Raw genomic sequence first — 17,643 nt, forward strand, 5'->3', positions numbered from 1 at the left:
TCTCTCCTCTAGAGACAGCTCCTCTCCTCTCCTCTCCTCTCCTCTCCTCTCCTCTCCTCTCCTCTCCTTTTTCTTTCTCTTTTTCTTTTTTTCCTTTTTCTTCTTCTTTTTTTTTTTCTTTTTCCTCTTTTTCTTTTTGGCCATTGTGTTTCAGTTTGATTTCTGTGTTTGTGTTCAAGTACTGATCCTCTTTATAAAGTTTGAGCTGCCCCAAAATAGCTGCTCATTTCTGCTTCAGTAGCTGTGAGCCTGCAGAGCACATGTGAATGGTTGAACAACCTCTCTGAGAGCAGCACCGGCCCTGCCTGAGTATGCAAAAGTAGCGATTCAGCTCCAGCCCACAGAGATCTGACCCGGGGTGGGTTAGCAGCCTTGAAGCACACGCACAGGATGGCAACTTCGCCACACACAACATGGCTTGCATGCACCAGAGCGTGAAAGTTCATTTTGCCGAGCCAAAATTTAGGCTTGACCAACATGGCTTGAGCAAAGCAACACAGTAGGGTAGGGGATGGGGCTGCAGACTTGCTCACAGCCTCAGTCCAGTTGAGTTGCAAGCAATATGTGAGACGTAGACCACTGGTTTTGTGGTCTGGAGCATCTAAAGTACATCAGGACCAGGGAGGGGATCCTGGAGCCTCCACTGCTCCCCTGGGAATTTCATCTGAACAGAGCAGCCAGGTGCTATAGAGGTGCTGGGTCAAAAGGGGCAGTGTGACTTCAATGTGGTGGTACATCTGCAAGGAGCGGTGCGTAAAGGGGATGGCAAGATACAGGTTGAGTCAAGAGCATCTGGATGGAGAGTTAAATCCTAGCAACATGCACAAATAATAGAAACGGAGACAATACCTTTATACCTTTTCAATGAAGAAAGCCTCATCTTTTTGAGTCAAATCCCAGAGCTACCCTGGGAATTGTTGCTACAGCAGTTTTCATTTACTGCCATGTAGAACTCAGGCCAAACACTGACAGGTTATTTATGAGTCTTCTTATTCTACACAAACCCTTTTATCTTGTTGATACACTGGGTTTTGTGGATAAGGGGGTCTGGATTGCTTTAAAAACACATACACTGGAAACACTTTGGTGAATCAGTTTTAGTCCCTGAGCAGAGGTTGTGGTTGGCAGGAAAGCTGTGTTTGGTGGAAAGCTTGGCTTTTGGGGGACAGGGCGGGTGACATCCCCTGTGTGCATGGGGGTGAAGTGTCCTGCAGCACACCCGGGTGTGTGTCACACCCCTGGAAGGGAACCAGCTGGATTCAATAGTGCTGCTGCTTCTTTCAGATAACTTGGTTGTGATTGCACTGTACGATTTTCCTGCCTCAAGTGACCGTGACCTGCAGCTGGTCAAGGGGGAGAAACTCCAAGTCCTCGCCAAGTAAGTGACTTGCTGCCAGAGTGGGGCTTAAAGATGAGCATGATGAGGCTGGGAAAGGGAGGGCCTTGGGGTCAGACACCAGTCTGCAGCTCACCAGAGCTTTGCTCCAGAGCGTGACTCTGGGTATCCTCTTCTCTCTACAAGGTGGAGAAGGTGACACTTTCATTCTTTCCTTGGCTTACAGATACTCTGGGGTTAGGTAGTGTCCCTGCCTAGATACTACTGCACCTTCCTCACTGCGTGGGCGCAGAAGTTGCATAAATAACAATAACCTAGCTCCTGTTTCATATTCTGTGCTGATCGTGCTTTTGCAAAGGATGTGGGTTGGGCGTAGTCAGAGGAAGGGACAGAATTGAGCCAGAGGTGTGCATGGTTTCATTTTACCTTCTTCGCAAACTCACAAGAGAAGAGGCTGACAGTCCATCTGCCCAGTCCGTAACAGGGCAGAGGTGGGCATGGGTCCCTCAGTCGACAGACCTTGTAGGGCTTCTCCATCCTTTGCCTCTCTGTGAGGTGGGCTCCAGACATGATATTTCTCACCCAGGTGCCATAGGCTGGGGCCCATGGGGCAGGGGAGACTGGGTGGGGATGGCTTTTGGCCACAGCTGGTGGCTGAGTCAGTAGTGGGAGACCAAAGCAGTGGCATGCCTGGCAAAGGAAGGGGAAGAAAGGAGCCCCGATGTCCCTATGCAAGAGGCAAAATAAACCCATGGTGACACAGATATGCTCCTCTCGTGTGTGGCGTGTAGCAAAGGTTTAGGTCTCTGGTCACTCTGTGCTTTGTCTGCATTCATGGAAAAAGACTGTCACCTCCAGAAATCCCTGAGAGACCAACAGCCTTCAACCTAGTGGGAGTCCTAGGAAATCAAGAGGGACCTGTATCACAGAATCACACAGAATCGTCTAGGTTGGAAAAGACCTTGAAGATCATTCAGTCCAACCATTAACCTCACACTGACCGTTCCCAGCTACACCAGATCCCTCAGCGCTGTGTCGACTCTATTCTTCAACCCCTCCAGGGATGGGGCCTCCACCCCCTCCCTGGGCAGCCCATTCCAACGCCCAACAACCCCTTCTGCAAAGAAATCCTTCCTAATATCTAGTCTAATCTGTAGAGTGTATTAAGGAGTTCTGGCCTATTTGCAGTGCTCAAAACCCCAGAAACCACGCTGTCCCTGCAGCTTTAGCTTGTCATGAGACATCCTGTGGGTCCTCACGCTTTCTATTCTGCTTGCTTTGCAGCGAGGGGGACTGGTGGCTGGCAAAATCCCTCAGCAGCGGGAGGAAAGGCTACATCCCCAGTAACTTCGTTGCACAAGTAGACAGTTTGGAAGAGGAAAAGTAAGTGTGTAAGCTTATGAACGGTGAACACTGACGCAGTGCTCTGTCTCTCAACAAGCTACGGGAACAGCTTTACTTGCCAGCAGGAAGATGTCACTGCTGGGCTGGATAGCGAGAGGTCTTTCATCATCCCCAGCAATGGTACAAAAGTTCAGAAGCTTTAAGCACCATATGGGCGTGGAGCAGGAAGGATGGTGCATTTACAGGGAAAGTGGGCAAAGACTCCTGTCCCGTTGGTTGCACCCACCATGAAAACAAGGATTTGGGGGAAAGAACATAATGGTTATGTTTGCACTGGTAAATTAGCAGTGCCAGGGACCATCTTCTGGTCCCACTGGGCCGGTCCACCCACATGTAGAGTGTTAAACTTCCTCAGCATCTCAGACGGTGTCTATATGCAAATTGGGACTGGGGATGACTCTGGAAGGGTGCATTATCAGGTCTCGGGTGTGTCAGGGAGCACACCAGCAATTTAACAAGGCAGACAACTGTGTACCAGTGCCTGGTGGTGTTTTGTTTCATTAGCCTGGATGCAACCCTCATGTTTGGCTCCTTGCGAAGAGGATGGTAAGAAAGGCTTGAGCCAAAAGGGCTTATTATAGCTATAATACAAGCAGCAGAAGAAAATGTTTCCATGACTTATTCTCATCTATGTCATTCAGATAGAAATGATCAGCCTTCCTTGCAATCTCCTCTTGGAAGGGCACAACCGTCATTGAATCCAGCATACATTTAACAGCACACAGAAATGTGGTTGAGACGTAAATGCTCTTTGTATCCAAAGGGTACATCTAAATGGCCATGGGCACCCTGTGCTCAGCCTCCAGCCCACGTACCAGCTTTATCTGCAGCCTGCCTGAGCACTGCTCAGGGCTTACTCACTTGCCAGGTGAGCCGTGGGTCCCCGCGAGCTCAGAGGCTGTGTGCTCTGGCTGAGCTCGCACTTCTCTCACGTACAGGGCACTGCACATACCATCTCCTCTGGCTGAATTGCTAGGCTGTGGAACAAGCCCAACGTGACTGAAATCTGGCGTTAATCTACTGAAAACAGTCTATTACTGCCACTTTCCAGCAGATAAAAGACTATTTGCTGATAAAAATAACCCTCGGTTTCAGAGTGTAATGGTAAAAGAAATGAACTAACTGGAAAGAATTTGGGTTTTTTTAGAGCTTTTCCTTTCCAAGCAACGGTTTTGCCTTTTCTGTCTCCCAGGTGGTATTTTAAAACTCTGAGCAGAAAAGATGCTGAACGGCTGCTGTTGTCTTCTGGTAACAAAGTCGGCTCTTTCCTTGTCCGAGAGAGTGAAACCAGCAAAGGTGAGATCCACAGAGCACAGGTAACTCCTTGTTATGGCCACGGCTTGGAAAACCTTTCAGACCTGTGCTACAACGTTCAGCTGTGACAGTGTTTCCTTCATCTGTCTGAGCAAAATAGGTCTTGCTAAGAGTGAGCTGGGGATTTGAAGGGCAAAGATTTACTCATGATGCTACTCACATGTGTAGTTCAACCTGTGGTAAGGGTGGCTCTTGTCACCATAGTTGGTGGCAGAGATGCAGTAACACAGAAAAGATTTTTCAAAACAAGGAGTAGGGGGTTTGTTTTCCTTTTCTCCCTGAGGAAATGTTACTTTTTTTTTTTTTTTTTTTTTCTTCTACACACTCTTGAAGAAGCATGTCTCCTCTTGCAGTAGAAACTTGTAGAATTTCGGAAAAACCTTCTGGTGAAACATTTTCCAAGAGGAAACAAGTTTTTCCTGATATTCTGTAATAGGGGGAATTGATGCAAAACCAGGACTTTTGGAAGGATACTGACAAGCAGAAAAGGTGGGATTCATACACTTTCCTTCCCTATGAACACGTCTGGCTTCTGAAGACATAACCCAATGAAGATGGAAAGGGCAGAGCATTGTCATCAGTTCTCTCCGGCATTGGATATAGTAATTAATCCTGACACTTAACTGTGTAATTTCAATGTCTTTGTTTTATGCTGCTAATTTGATGGTCTGGAAGCTAGTTTAGGTTGTTCCATGGAAATCTCATGTTGTTCCTTTCCTACTTTTCTCTCCTTGCATCCTCTGGGTCAGGAGGTCTATTTACAGCATGGAGGAAATGATGTTTATGGCGGTCCCATGGTTCTCCTCTGAATCAGCTCCTTACAGTAATTCAGGGAAATACTTCAGTCTTGCTGTGCTTTGGTTTCTTTCCCGTGAAATGGATATAGGAGTCTTTCCTTGCTACATGGAAAAAAAGCAGCTTGTGTCTTTCTAATAGATCATTAGAGACTCAGAGCATCCCATCTGAAGTAATATAGGACCTTCTTTCCCTTGACTTGCTTCCCAAATGCTTCTACAAGGACCTGGTCTAACAGGTAGAGTGGGAACAGATAAACTGGGTCCTCTGTTTTACAAGTAGTTCTTGCCTACAGCCCCTTCTTCCTTTCTTGTCTCTGTTTGGCTCCATTCACACAGGGGGTCTCCAAGGCAGTCAGTACCTGTCCCTTCCTCCATGACTACATCATTACCAGTAAATTAAATAGTGCCACAGCCTGGATGCAACTGGTCATCCACACAGTGCAGGTTTTGTCCTGCTGCCAGCCAGGCACCTTTCCCAATGGTTAATTTGAGTGCAGTCACCATGTTTCAGAGGTTGAGAGAGTTTCGTGGTGTGGATGTGACCCCAGGGCTGGAAAGCAGGCTCTGGCATGGTGTGGTTTACTCACAGATGTGGTCTGAGCCCTGGCTGTGTTGCAAACCTGACCATTTCAGCCACCTCCAACAGCAGGATTTGACAAATAGAGTCAAACTGGAGCGCTGGTCTTGAACTGGTGTGATAGCTGATGCACTAAGTGGGGCAACAAGATGCTCATCTTCCTGTAGCTCCCTCCCTCAGCCATCACGTGCTGTGTTAGCATTATAGCAGCCTCCTTTGACTTCCCCCCACACCCCATGCCTGGGCTCACCTCCACATGTCCCTACTGAGCTGGTGCCAAGTAGGAGCGCTGACTTCCAAGTGGATTTGCGGTTTTCAGAATTTTTAGCAAACATTCAGGTTGGGATGCGTTGAAAAAAAAAAACAAACAAAAAACCCAAACCTTGTTTCGAAGCACTTCCCTTTACAAGTAACTTGTTCTGCTTGTATATTGACTTCCCCACTGGCTCTGTGGTGCCCTTGAAATGATCAGCCTTGGACTAGTCACCACAAGCCACTCTTCCTTTTATCCCCTTCCCACTCGCCCCGTTGTTTGCTGGGGTATTTGGGTAGCTGACATGACTGCGTTGCACCCAGGGTAGGGATAAGCACACGTGCCGTGCACAAACCCTGCAGACACGTTGCATCTGCAGGTCAGGGAAGGAGTGGGGCCCTCTGCCCACACACGTCTTTGTGGCATCTCTAGATGCCACACACGGATGGGATCAGACATCTCCCTACACTTGCTCAGGACAATTGCCCCCTACTTCTTCTAGCCAGAAGCTGCAAAACCAGGGTGTGATAATTCCTTGAAATCCTCTGGAGTGTGATTGGCTCTAGGTCACACGGGGCTTGGACAGAACTGTTGGAGTCCTGAGATTCAAGGAGAAATATCTAGGCTAGACCTAGTCTTTAATGTCCTGTCTCTACTGGCTAGAATCAGACTTAGCTGGAGGTGTGTGCTATTCTGCGTTAGCAGATGTGGCATATCCCACTCTGTGGAAGTCCCATGTTCATCCCAAACGGTCAGAGATAATCTTCTGCTTTGAAATGTGAGTCCCAGCTATGCCTTTTCCAATATTTCTGTCCTAAAATATGGCTGTTATTCCTTCAGACACCTCATCTTCTGAATCATCCTCTGTGGTCAGCTTCTACTTGAGTGCCCTGTGACTTAGTCTGTCCATGGGGACACCATTTGATCTGTCTTAACCATGACATTCTCCTCTCTAAAGAGAAGGGGGAAAGAGAAAGCCCCACATCTCCAAATGTGCTGTGAAGCTGTGTTCACTAATGTAAAGCCACCACGTTAATGTGACCCACAACAAGATGTCCAGAGCAATACCATGAAATAAACCCTGCCCTTGGAACCCCACCGGTTCTTCCCGTTTTCCTCCTCCACAAGATATATTTTAATTCCCTTTGCAGATCATCAGCAACATTTGACCTTCATGGCCAAGGACTGAGTAAAGCTAAGGGCAGTAGCCACCTTAGCTGCATTCGCTGGAATGCGGTTGCCCCATATTGGGTTGTCTCAGCCACAGTGGGACACATTCTATGCCCTTCCCATCCTAAACAGAGTCTCATTTCACTCGTGGTTAAAGACACAGAAACTCTGCAAAGCTGGGGGCTTCGCTTTCAGTCAACAATTTGAAGAGGTCATGAAAGACATATTCAACATCCCGGGAAGACGGGTCCTTGTCAAGACAATGTGGGAAGCAGACCAGCAGTGCAATCGTTGGTGGAGAGCTAGCCCTGCGGAAGCTGCTGGAAATAAATAAATCTTTCCCTGAAGTAATAATCTTTCTGAAACCTGCAGGAACACAGTTGCACAGCTGTGTCGAGTCGCAATCTCCCGGCTAGCAGCAAGAGTGCTGCGTCTGTGCTCCTGGCAGGAGGGACCTCTCAGAGCTCAGCCCCTGCATCCAGCTGAGCTCCTGCGTTTCCCATCGGGAAGGAGTTAAGAGCCTGATGAGACCGGTAGGAGCAGGAGATGCCACATGTGGTGGGACTCAGTCTGACAGGCAGGCATCAAAATGGAGATACAACACATGGCAGTGGCCTGAACTCCCCCTGTAGCCAACAGGCCTTGATTTGGTTGCCAAAACCTGGATGTCCTGGAGCCATCTCCGGGCTCTCCACCAGAAGGTCTGGTTTTGCATCATATCTGCCAAGCCCTTGTAGATGTCCCAGAGCATCTCAAGGGGTAACAGACACCCGTTTAGGTGCCTGAATCATCCCTGAGTATGATCTGAAGTTGAATCTCACCCTTTATGTCTTCTGTTGCTCTTGTCCATACAAAATGTACCACCCTTTGAGCAGAAAGGACCTGAGATCCCTTGTAGGATGGTTTGGGGGTCCCAGACCCAGAACAGGAGGGTGTGACACCCAGAGCTGCCCAGGGCAGATTTGGTTGTGCTCACACTGCTCTGAGCTGGTGTCTAGTGCCAGCGTGGTGGACCTCTGTGTGCCAGCCCAGCTCTGCGCCAGGATGCGACGCAGGTCTGTGCCACAGGCGAATGTCCCTTGTGGCTGAGGAGCAAGAACTCCTCTCAGCCATCCTGACTATCACTGGGGAAGATTAAAAATCCTGCCATCTGTCCAGCTACACTTAACATTTTTCATTTGATGCTGTCACTGACAGAAGAGAGGATTGAAGCTTTTCAGCCCTAGTGCTTTGCCTTTACACTGCAGCTCCCAGGGGAACAGTAATCGGCCACGGTAGATGACAGGAAAAGCTCTGCGACACTCACTCCAGCAAACTGAACTCTGACTTGGGGTGAAATACCATCATTAGCTCTAATGGCGGGATTAGTATTAAAGCTGTTAGTAGGCAGATGATAGATTGGCCTGGAGGGTGCCTGGAGCCCCTGTCACCGCTACACACTGTGCATCACTGGTGTGAAAGATGCGGGTGAGTTTAAAGGGTCAGTGGGGTCTGGAGAGGAGGTCCTGCAGGAGAACAAGCAGGTGTTTTGGGCGCAACCACACTAGCAAACAGATCAGACCTCCTCTTCTCTGCTTACTCTCAGTCCTCAGGCACCCACTTGCACATACGTTAGTCGTTAATTCCTGTACTCCCTTCTGCAACGCTGTCTGTCGTCAGTACAGCTGGGTTCACACCATGTCTGGCTCCTTCATCTGGCAAGAAAAATCCCACACATCCCCTAAGCCATGTCCCAGGCATGCAAAGCACCCTCTTGGGTTTATGTCGTGTAAACCCAACTCTAATGGGCTGCAGCTTGGCTTGCCCATTATGTCAACCTCTCTGAAATTAAAATAACGTAATCATCCTCAACAACAGTAATAGAAATTAATAATATAAATATACAATAATAAAAAATTAGAAAAAACTATTACTGTTTTATTATTAATAATAATAGTAATAATGCTACAACTTAGGGCCACATAGGTACTGCAGAGGAGCCAGAGGAGGTCTGGAGCCAAGTGCTGGGCAGTGTGAGTGTGGCTGATCAACTCCAGCAGGACTTGTGCTGACCACTGTGGACACAAGCCTATCAACACCTCTCTGCACCCGCCAGGGACCAGAGATCACTCCTTGGGAAAGACATCCTTACTGTGTAGTGAGCTTTGGTCACCAAGACATAAACTGCAAAAATGAGCCATTCCTTTGCCTTCCCTTGTCGTGGCTTTTTGGTTTTTGGTTTTTGTTTTTTGGGGTTGTTTGTTTGGTATTTTTTTTGGGGGGGTTGTTTTTGTTTTTGGTTTTTTTTTTTGCCATTGAAGAGGTTTCAGGGCTGTTTCTTGGATGTACTGAGAGCACCAAAAGGGCTTCTCAGTCTGTCTTCTGCCTGATACTCACGGTGAAGAAAAGAGTTTCAGAAGAACATCCTCTGTTGAGAAAGAGACCACCGTGCCGAGGCAGTATGCATCCAGTCTCAAGGTTCCCTGGCTCTGCTTTTAAATCTCCCATGAACATTATGCCACTGTAACTCATCATCTGGTCTCTGTAGAAAGGGAGTCCCCCCGAAACAACTGCTAACACTTGGAAAAATTTAAGACACTCCCAAATTCTGCTTGTAAAGGTTTAGAAACACTGCAACAGCGCAAATATCCACAGAGGTATGGGTTTTTTTGCTGCTTTTTAAAAATGCAAATGGTTTCCAGCCGCAGCATAGGGAACTGCCCATGTAGAAGCACCAGGCGGTGAGCATTATATGTTACTAAACTTTCCCCTCGCGTGCGGAGTCGCCGTGGAAGGTCCCACTTCTGCTTACGATCCTACGTGACAGATACATACTTTTAAACATATATAGCCTGGCCTTTTCAACCATTAAAAAAGGCAGCCTATCAACCCGGGTGACGTATTAGAATTTTCACAGCCCAGCAGGCTTGTAACAACTTACTCCGGAAACATGATCCAGACAAAGGGAAAAAAAAAAACCAACATTGCTAAGCTGTACTGAAATTTACACTGGCATAGGCTGGAAGTTGCTGCTCTGTAGCAACATCTAGTGATGTTTTTGTGAGTAAAAAATATCCTCCATGTTTGATGTAATAAAGCCATTATAAGGAGACAATAGCAGGTTGCAATAGCAGATTGTTGAGTAGTTTCCCTTGAGGTCAAAAGGCATCCGAATCTAGACATGAATCTAGATGTGGTTTATCCACAGTCACAAGTTTATGGCTGAACAAAGCAATTCTCCTGCACCCCCATTCTGTACCTCCCAGCTGAATCACTGACCTTGGCACAAGGTTTATGGGGAGTAACAGGGACATGGGGACCTTGACAAGAAGGGACATCTCTTGACCATATCTCTCCCGTTAACCAAAATTCTAGTTGTGCTGGCTGGGTGGCTCAGCTTCTTGTCAGTCCTGAGTTTGTACAAACGGGTGAGACTGCAGTCATTTGTTTCTTCTAGATGAGATGGGGGGGGGGGTTTGAGAGAGCTCAGACAGGAGATGCGGAGCTGGGGCAAGACCATCATGACCCAAGGAGCCTCTGATTGCTCTGGCTGGAGATGTGCTATGGATTGCCATATTACTTCCTTGGCCATGTTGACCATGGCGTAGGCAGGTCTTACTCAACTAAGCCTCAACATGCCCGCTTAAGCTCTGATAAATCTTTATCCTCTCCACTTGCCTTAGAGAGAGGGATGTTTGAAGCTTTGCAGTCTGGTGGGACTTGCCCTGAGAAGGCATCGGCAAGAGCTGGGAGAGGTGTCTGCAGCTGCAGGCAGACAAGGAAAGAGGATGTAACTGGTCCCTGGGTCGGGCCCTACTTGTCCTCACAGTTCTGCTCATTCTCCAGGTGCCTATTCCTTGTCCGTGAGAGACAGTGACTCTGCTCATGGGGACATCATCAAACACTACAGGATACGCTCCTTAGATGGCGGAGGGTATTACATCTCCCCCAGGATGACTTTCTCCAGCCTGCCAGAGCTAATCCATCATTACAGCCGTAAGTTGTTTGCCTCCCCTCATGTTTTTTTTTTTCTCCTAGCAGCAAGTGGGCATGTGGACAGAGGGAGAACAGGCTTACTCACCACCACCATTACTCCGTCCATTCTCATGGGAAAAGGGTGCTTCTCCAAACAAAACTTCATCACCCATGTCCTAGCTTTCATCCTAAGGCACTGTGAGGGTGAGCTCTGCCCATAGCCCTGTAAGCAGGGACTGTGTCCCATCAAGAAAGAGATGAATGCTGAAGGGATATAGAGCAGACATGCTTGGGAAGCTTTGGACTAACTGGGCAAAATTGGTTCCTCTATGGCTCCCTTTGAGCTTTTTCCTTTCAGTCAGTCCATTCTGGGTGCCTTGATCCCTGTGGTTGAAACATTTGTGTGGTTGTGGAGGTTTTCCATGGGTTGTCTTTTTCCTGGAATGTGTAGATAGAGGAGGAAGTTAGCTCTGCCATCCCATTAAACTGTCGTGTGCTTCATTCTCACACAGAGAAAGGGGATGGCTTGTGCCAGAGGCTCACAGCTCCCTGCGTATCCCTGGTTCCCCAGAGACCCTGGGCACAGGATGAATGGGAGATCCCACGGGAATCTCTGAAGCTTGTGAAGAAACTTGGCAGTGGGCAGTTTGGGGAAGTGTGGATGGGTAAGTATCATTCTCCCCATCCCAGGAAAAAAATATATAAACAGAAGAGATAGAAAACTCTCTTTCCCTAAGACAAGACTAGTCTGGGCAGGGGGATCCTAAAGTACAAACAGATATTTATGGGTACAGACACAGCAGTAGATGCCATACTCCTGGGCTGTGTTTGCACAGATCAGTGGCTGAGCAGGGCGTTCATAGGCGAGAGGCATGCGAGAGGTGTTGAAATAACTGCATACTCATCTCCTGAGACACGCTCTCGTTCTTGCTGGGAACCCTGGGCATGGTTGTAGGATCCTATGGGTGACACTATCCCAATTTTTCTGCTTCCCCGTTCCACTTTATAACCCAGATTTGAATCCCTGATGCCTTCCTGCCCAGTGCTAATCAATGGGAGAGGACATGGGGTGAGCTCAGCTTCCTTTGCTGTCCTCTTTGTGGTTGCTTGTTGCTTTGGAAATTGAGATTGTGGACAGGACCAGACAGAGTCAGTGCCCTCTCTGCAAAGTCCTGGATTTTCAGTTTGGTGTTTGGATTATTTGAGAACCTTGCTGGTGGGAGGCCCCAGGGGTTTCACCTGAAAAGAGTCTTCCAGGGCTTGGGAGGACTGCATGAGGATGGGCTCATCGCATGGGTGTCCATCACCCAGAGCACGGATGACCCCTGATGAAACCACATGAATTGACAGCTGTGTCATATCTCTCCTTTCTCCTCTCATACCTACCGGTGGCTCAGAACCCACTGGCACTGAGATTTTCCATTTGTTTCCTGCTGGGAGATTGAAAGCTGTTGCTGTGGTTTTCTGCTCCCCGATCCACAAGCTTTTCTGCTCCTTATTGCACAGCCTGCAGAGAGGCCAAAATTCCTCAGTGCACCGTTATCTCTCTGCAGGCTACTACAAGAACAACATCAAGGTGGCTGTGAAGACCATGAAGGAAGGCAGCATGGATCCTGATGCCTTCTTGGCAGAGGCAAACTTGATGAAGAGGCTCCAGCATAACAAACTTGTCCGGCTCTATGCAGTAGTCACAAAGCAGCCAATCTACATTGTGACAGAGTACATGGCCAATGGTAAAGAACCTCACTGAGTTTTTTGGTGGGGTTTCTGCAAAACCAGGACAACGAGACATCTGGTACTTCCATGACTATGGGTGTGGGGAGGAGGGCATTGTACCGAATCCGTAAGCAGAAGGACTAGGTGATCCATGAGTTTGTTTCTAGTACTGGAAGGGACTTTCTGGGAAATTAAATCCTGCCTCTTGCAGTCTCATATTTCAAAAACCATTTCACAAGACAGTGATGCTCTGTTAGAAGAGTATTTAAAATTCTCATGTCCACTGTTCCTACTGGAAGTTTTTTCCAGATTTTTACTCCCCTCATGGTGAAATAGTCCCTTCTTTTGCCTCTCTTGTCTGTCAGGCTTTGAGTGATGAATGCCCAGCAGTTTGCAAAAGGTCTGCGCATATCACACGGGGGAACTGGGCTGCAACTGGGGACTCTCCCAATGGAAGAGGATCTAGAGAACACTAATCATGGTACCTCAGATTTTCTCTAGGATGAAGACAGATTTATTGCATCTATTCAGAGAAGCATCAGGGGAAGCAAATGCACAGGCTTATTCAGAAGAGTCACAGCAGTGTCTCCTCTTCTGCAGGGTGTTTGCTGGATTACTTGAAGACGGAAGAAGGAAGCCAGCTGAATCTCCCCAAACTCATTGACATGTCTGCTCAGGTTAGTGATCAGCCTCTGGGAAGCAGACTCAAGGCTGTGATTTATCATCGCCTCACTGAAATTCTTTCAAGTCTGAAGTCTGCCAGAGCATCGATTTCATGGAGGAAAACAGCACCTCCTGGTGTGCTCTCTTAGGTTTTCTCTCTCAGCCCTCTTGTGTTGATGTGCATGGCAGTTCAGCAATGCTCTGCTGTCCTTAGGGAAGCCTCCGGGGAACTTAGAGTAGTGCTAGAGAACTAGGGTCTGTTTTTTGTTTTTTTGTTTTTTTGTTTTTTTTTTTTTTAAGGGGGTGGTGGTGGTGTTTGTTTGTTTATTTGTTTTGTGTGGTTGGGATTTTTTGTTTGTTTGTTTGTTTGTTTGTTTGTTTTCCCCCTGGCTTGCTGAGCAGGAAATAAATTTGTTTCTCTTTTTATCAAAAAGAAGAAAAAGCTCAACAAAAATCTTTCAATGTAGAGACATGCTGGCTTTCAGCAGTTCTTCCCTTCTGGTAATTAGGCCTAAAGGATGTTCTGACCCTCAAGTGTGGGAATATTGCTCCTTATGAGAAGAAGCTTTTACCTTTGTAGGCAAAGGGTTGTTTCCCTCTAAGCATCCCCAGGCTGTAAATGTTAACAGTTGCAGTCGCACCGTATCTAAAGTGCATCTAGAGCAGGTCAAAGTTAGGAAAACCACAACCAGAATGTCAGCATCTGGGCAACAAGTCGTGCATGAAGGATGAGACTGGCAAAATCACTCCCCTTTGGTCCTAACCAGCTGTTGACAAAGTTTGGCTCACCCGGACCAGAGCTAGGCTAATTTTGGAAATATCGAGAAAAATCATGAAACATGAGTGTCATGGCTGAATACAGCTGTTTCGATGTGCATGTCTGGGATTTACCCATAAGATCACTCGGCCTCTCTGAGTCAAAGTCAGTCTGAGCAAGCAGCATGTAAAGGCTGGTCGCTTGGTTCCAGCCATCATACAGAGTTATTTTATAATGTATTAAAAACTGGAGAATCTTAATATATGATAGAGAAAGATTTTCCTTCTTGCTTTAACCAGAATGAAAATATTTAAATACTTTAAAGCAGTGTCCGCCATCTATCATTTTTTTGGTATTTTTATATAACATGTTTCAGTGCCTTCCCTCTTCACTACTGAAAAATCTTCCGTATTGCAGTTTTATCTTTGTTGCCTGTGAAAGGTTATGGGGCCAACTACATCCTGCCTGTTTAGCACCTTTCCCTTAATTTCTTCCTCCCGTCCCTCTTTACCTCCCCACTTCCCTTTATTTATTCTTTCATTCCTTCTCTTGAAAGTTATAGCCTGTGGTTTGTTTTAAATTTCTGGTGACAAGCAGAATGGCCCAAATTAATCCGTATTACAGAGCTCTTGGGTTTGGTGGGAGCATTATTCCAGAAACTGGCTTGGTAACATGTCTAGCCAGAGCAACCTGCACTCAGCTATAGTCACGGGGTGACCCAGAGCGAAGCTGTTGGCCAACATTATACCCAACTTTAAGGTAGGGACAGCAGAAGCTATGAGTACTCGTACATTTATTTAACACAATGTTATAACTTTAAATGGCTTTAAATTTCAACAGGGAAGGTTCAGACTGAACATGAGGAAAACATTTTTCACAGAAAGAGTGGTCCGAGAGTGGAACAGGCTGCCCAGGGAGGGGGGAGTCCCCATCCCTGGGGGGGTTTCAGGACCGTTGGGATGAGCTGTGGGGGGATGTGGGGTAGGGGAGAACTGTGTAGAGTCGGGCTGAGGGTTGGACTCGATGATCCCGAGGGGCTTTTCCAACCTGAATGATTCTATAATTCTGTGAACTTGCCTTGAGCAGACAGGATAACAAAGAATTTCCAGGCAGGTGTGTGGAAGTATCTGAGGAGAGGCCAGTGATCTTGTCCCAGGTGTGAGGGTGTTACAGCTCTGACAACACACTGGCTGCAGGAACCCCTGAGACAAACCCATCCCAGGGCAACCTCATGCACCCAAACCTCCTCTCTGAGCTCAGGATTGAAGCCTGGAATGCAATCGCGTGGCATGGCCTAAGCTTGCCAGAAACCCATCCACTACAATGGTCAAATGGTCCCCATGGTGGGCATCACCACTAGGACTGAGTAGTTGCACGTGGATGTCACTTCTCCATGGACACCTGGAAACACTCACCCACCCTGCACACCCCTCTAGCATCCCTCCATGCTCTTTGCAGCACCCTGCACCATGTGTGGTTTCCAAGACCAGGATAGTTGAACACAGACCAAACCCACACACCCCAACAATGTAATAACCCACAGAAACCACGCACAGTGTGTGGGGTAGGAAGGATTTTGCCCATCCCTCAAGGCATGGGCGTCAATCAGAAGGACAACTTTCATCATTTCCCCTCCCACCCCGGCACCACCTCCCCAGGGTCCGGATTCAAACACTCACTGGGTAGCTCCAGGAGGAGGAGGAGGAGGAAAAGGGCAGTCTCTTGAGCTATTTTGCAATCTGTTCATCTGCGGTGTCGGGATGACATCACAGCCCAGCGGGCACCCAACCCTCTTGAGCATGATTTTGGATCCAATAGCATCTGTCGGAGTTAAAATTAGAAACCTCTGGGCCGATGCACTTGATCCTGTGGTCAGTCTTGAGGGTACATGATTGAAAGCACACTGGGCTGGAACAGGCTTGTTGTTGGGTACTATCTCATTAACATCAGGACAGGAAATTACATCAATTCTTCCATTTTCCACTGCAGCAAACAGCACTTGTGCTGAAGGGGTGTTGACACAGGTTAGAAATGCAGCATTGGAAAGTATGTGTTAGTATCCTGTTTAAAACCACATGTAAGTCGAGACACTGATGTGAATCTGTATGGAGTGGAAAATTGCTCTGCCCTCACCCACAGGCGCATAAAAGCTTTAATAGGTACTAACCATTATTAGCAGCGGTTGCGTGCATCCACTCACCCTCCTGAGAAATCCCTAACCCAAATCTGAGACTTGACTGATAAAGCAAGTTTTGCAATCGATTTTTTTTTTTTTTGTATACCTCCCAGCACCCAGTAATAGAAGCTTGATGCCATCATTTATAGGGGTTTGTCACACACCAGGCACCTCCCCGGGGCTGCTCCCTCCTCCAAGGAGCTAAACATTGCAAGATGATATTGAGAGCAAGAACCTCCCGAAGTAAAGTTTGGAGATGGTTGAAGAAAGCAGCACATGCCCAGGACAAGGGGTTTGTCCAGGGACTTACTCTCTACCCCAGCCATATTTCTATGGATATCTGGGTCTTGTGCTCTCATGCATTCTGTAGGTATCAGAGGGGAGAACTGTATTGTGTCCTGGATCCAGCATAGTGAATTAAAACATCAGATTTATTGTGGATAGAACTCCAGGGGTGTACTCCCCATCCCAAAGCAGCTCAGTGAGGGAGAACAGAGGAGCTTGCTGAAAAAATCCAGTTGTCCTCCTAGATCTGACTTTGCTACGGGGACTGAGGGATGAACAAGTTCTCTGAGGTTTTTTTATCATTTTTTTTTAATTCACATATTTAATCTGGAGTGTTTGTGATTAAAATCCCGACTAGAGAGGACAGTCTTGTGGAAGAAACTGGGAATCCAGTGATGTGTTTTCAGGTTTGCTTCAACTTCCTGCATCTTGCTGCAGACACGGCTCACGGCTGTAACTTCTGAGCAAAACAGAGGGATGCTTCTGTTCTGCTTGACTTGCCTGCTTGAAGCTTTTGATGGCCGGGTGTATGATGGCAGAGCTGAATGTATGCACCCCTACATGGTCAATATCTATTTATGTATGTATATATGTACGCGTCTACCTGTTTTTCTGTCTGTCTGTTGATCTATCTGTCCGTTCGTCCATCCATGCATCATGTATGCATGTCCGTGCACATGGAGGCATGTGAGCAACCCTATATGCATGTCGTGCTTTTGAAAAAGTGAGTAAGATGCAGCCAAGTTGACTTGTTGTCACGGGGAGGTGACTGTTGAAGACGGACTCTCTCCCTCTCCTAGGTGGCAGAGGGAATGGCATACATCGAGCGCATGAACTCCATCCACCGTGACTTGAGAGCTGCCAACATCCTCGTCTCAGAGACACTCTGCTGCAAAATTGCTGATTTTGGCCTGGCCAGGATCATCGAGAACGAATACTTGGCACAAGAAGGTGGGTGTCATTCCAACGTTGCCTCACCAACACATTTCCCTTATCTCTAATCCTCCTGCCATGCAGACGTGCCAAGATACAGGGTGTCCGGGGGCTGGGCTGGGACCACGCACGGGGCACCACTGAGGAGGGTATGAGACCACAGCCCCCACCGCTGCCACTGTCGGCACCCAGGCAGCAGGCAGAGCAAAGATGAGAGCCAAGTATTGGGTCCTAGGAGAGGCAGCAGAGCTTGGGGACAATAAAGAACATTGAGGTTTGCAGAGGGAAATGGGGGAAAAAAAGGCTTT

General features: G+C 47.6%; 1 protein-coding gene across 1 annotated transcript in view; it reads left to right on the forward strand.

The window, feature by feature from the left end:
* Positions 1 to 17,643, forward strand: part of BLK (BLK proto-oncogene, Src family tyrosine kinase) — a 36,258-nt gene that overhangs the window by 15,040 nt on the left and 3,575 nt on the right. Inside the window, exons 4-11 of the mRNA XM_026845095.1 lie at positions 1,285 to 1,378; positions 2,621 to 2,719; positions 3,933 to 4,036; positions 10,677 to 10,826; positions 11,318 to 11,470; positions 12,359 to 12,538; positions 13,122 to 13,198; positions 17,203 to 17,353. Coding sequence (XP_026700896.1) covers positions 1,285 to 1,378; positions 2,621 to 2,719; positions 3,933 to 4,036; positions 10,677 to 10,826; positions 11,318 to 11,470; positions 12,359 to 12,538; positions 13,122 to 13,198; positions 17,203 to 17,353 — 1,008 coding nt within the window. The remainder of the gene's footprint in view (positions 1 to 1,284; positions 1,379 to 2,620; positions 2,720 to 3,932; positions 4,037 to 10,676; positions 10,827 to 11,317; positions 11,471 to 12,358; positions 12,539 to 13,121; positions 13,199 to 17,202; positions 17,354 to 17,643) is intronic.

This window comes from Athene cunicularia (assembly GCF_003259725.1).
Source record: "Athene cunicularia isolate RWA chromosome 3 unlocalized genomic scaffold, athCun1 chr3_part1, whole genome shotgun sequence".
Classification (NCBI taxonomy): Eukaryota; Metazoa; Chordata; class Aves; order Strigiformes; family Strigidae; genus Athene; species Athene cunicularia.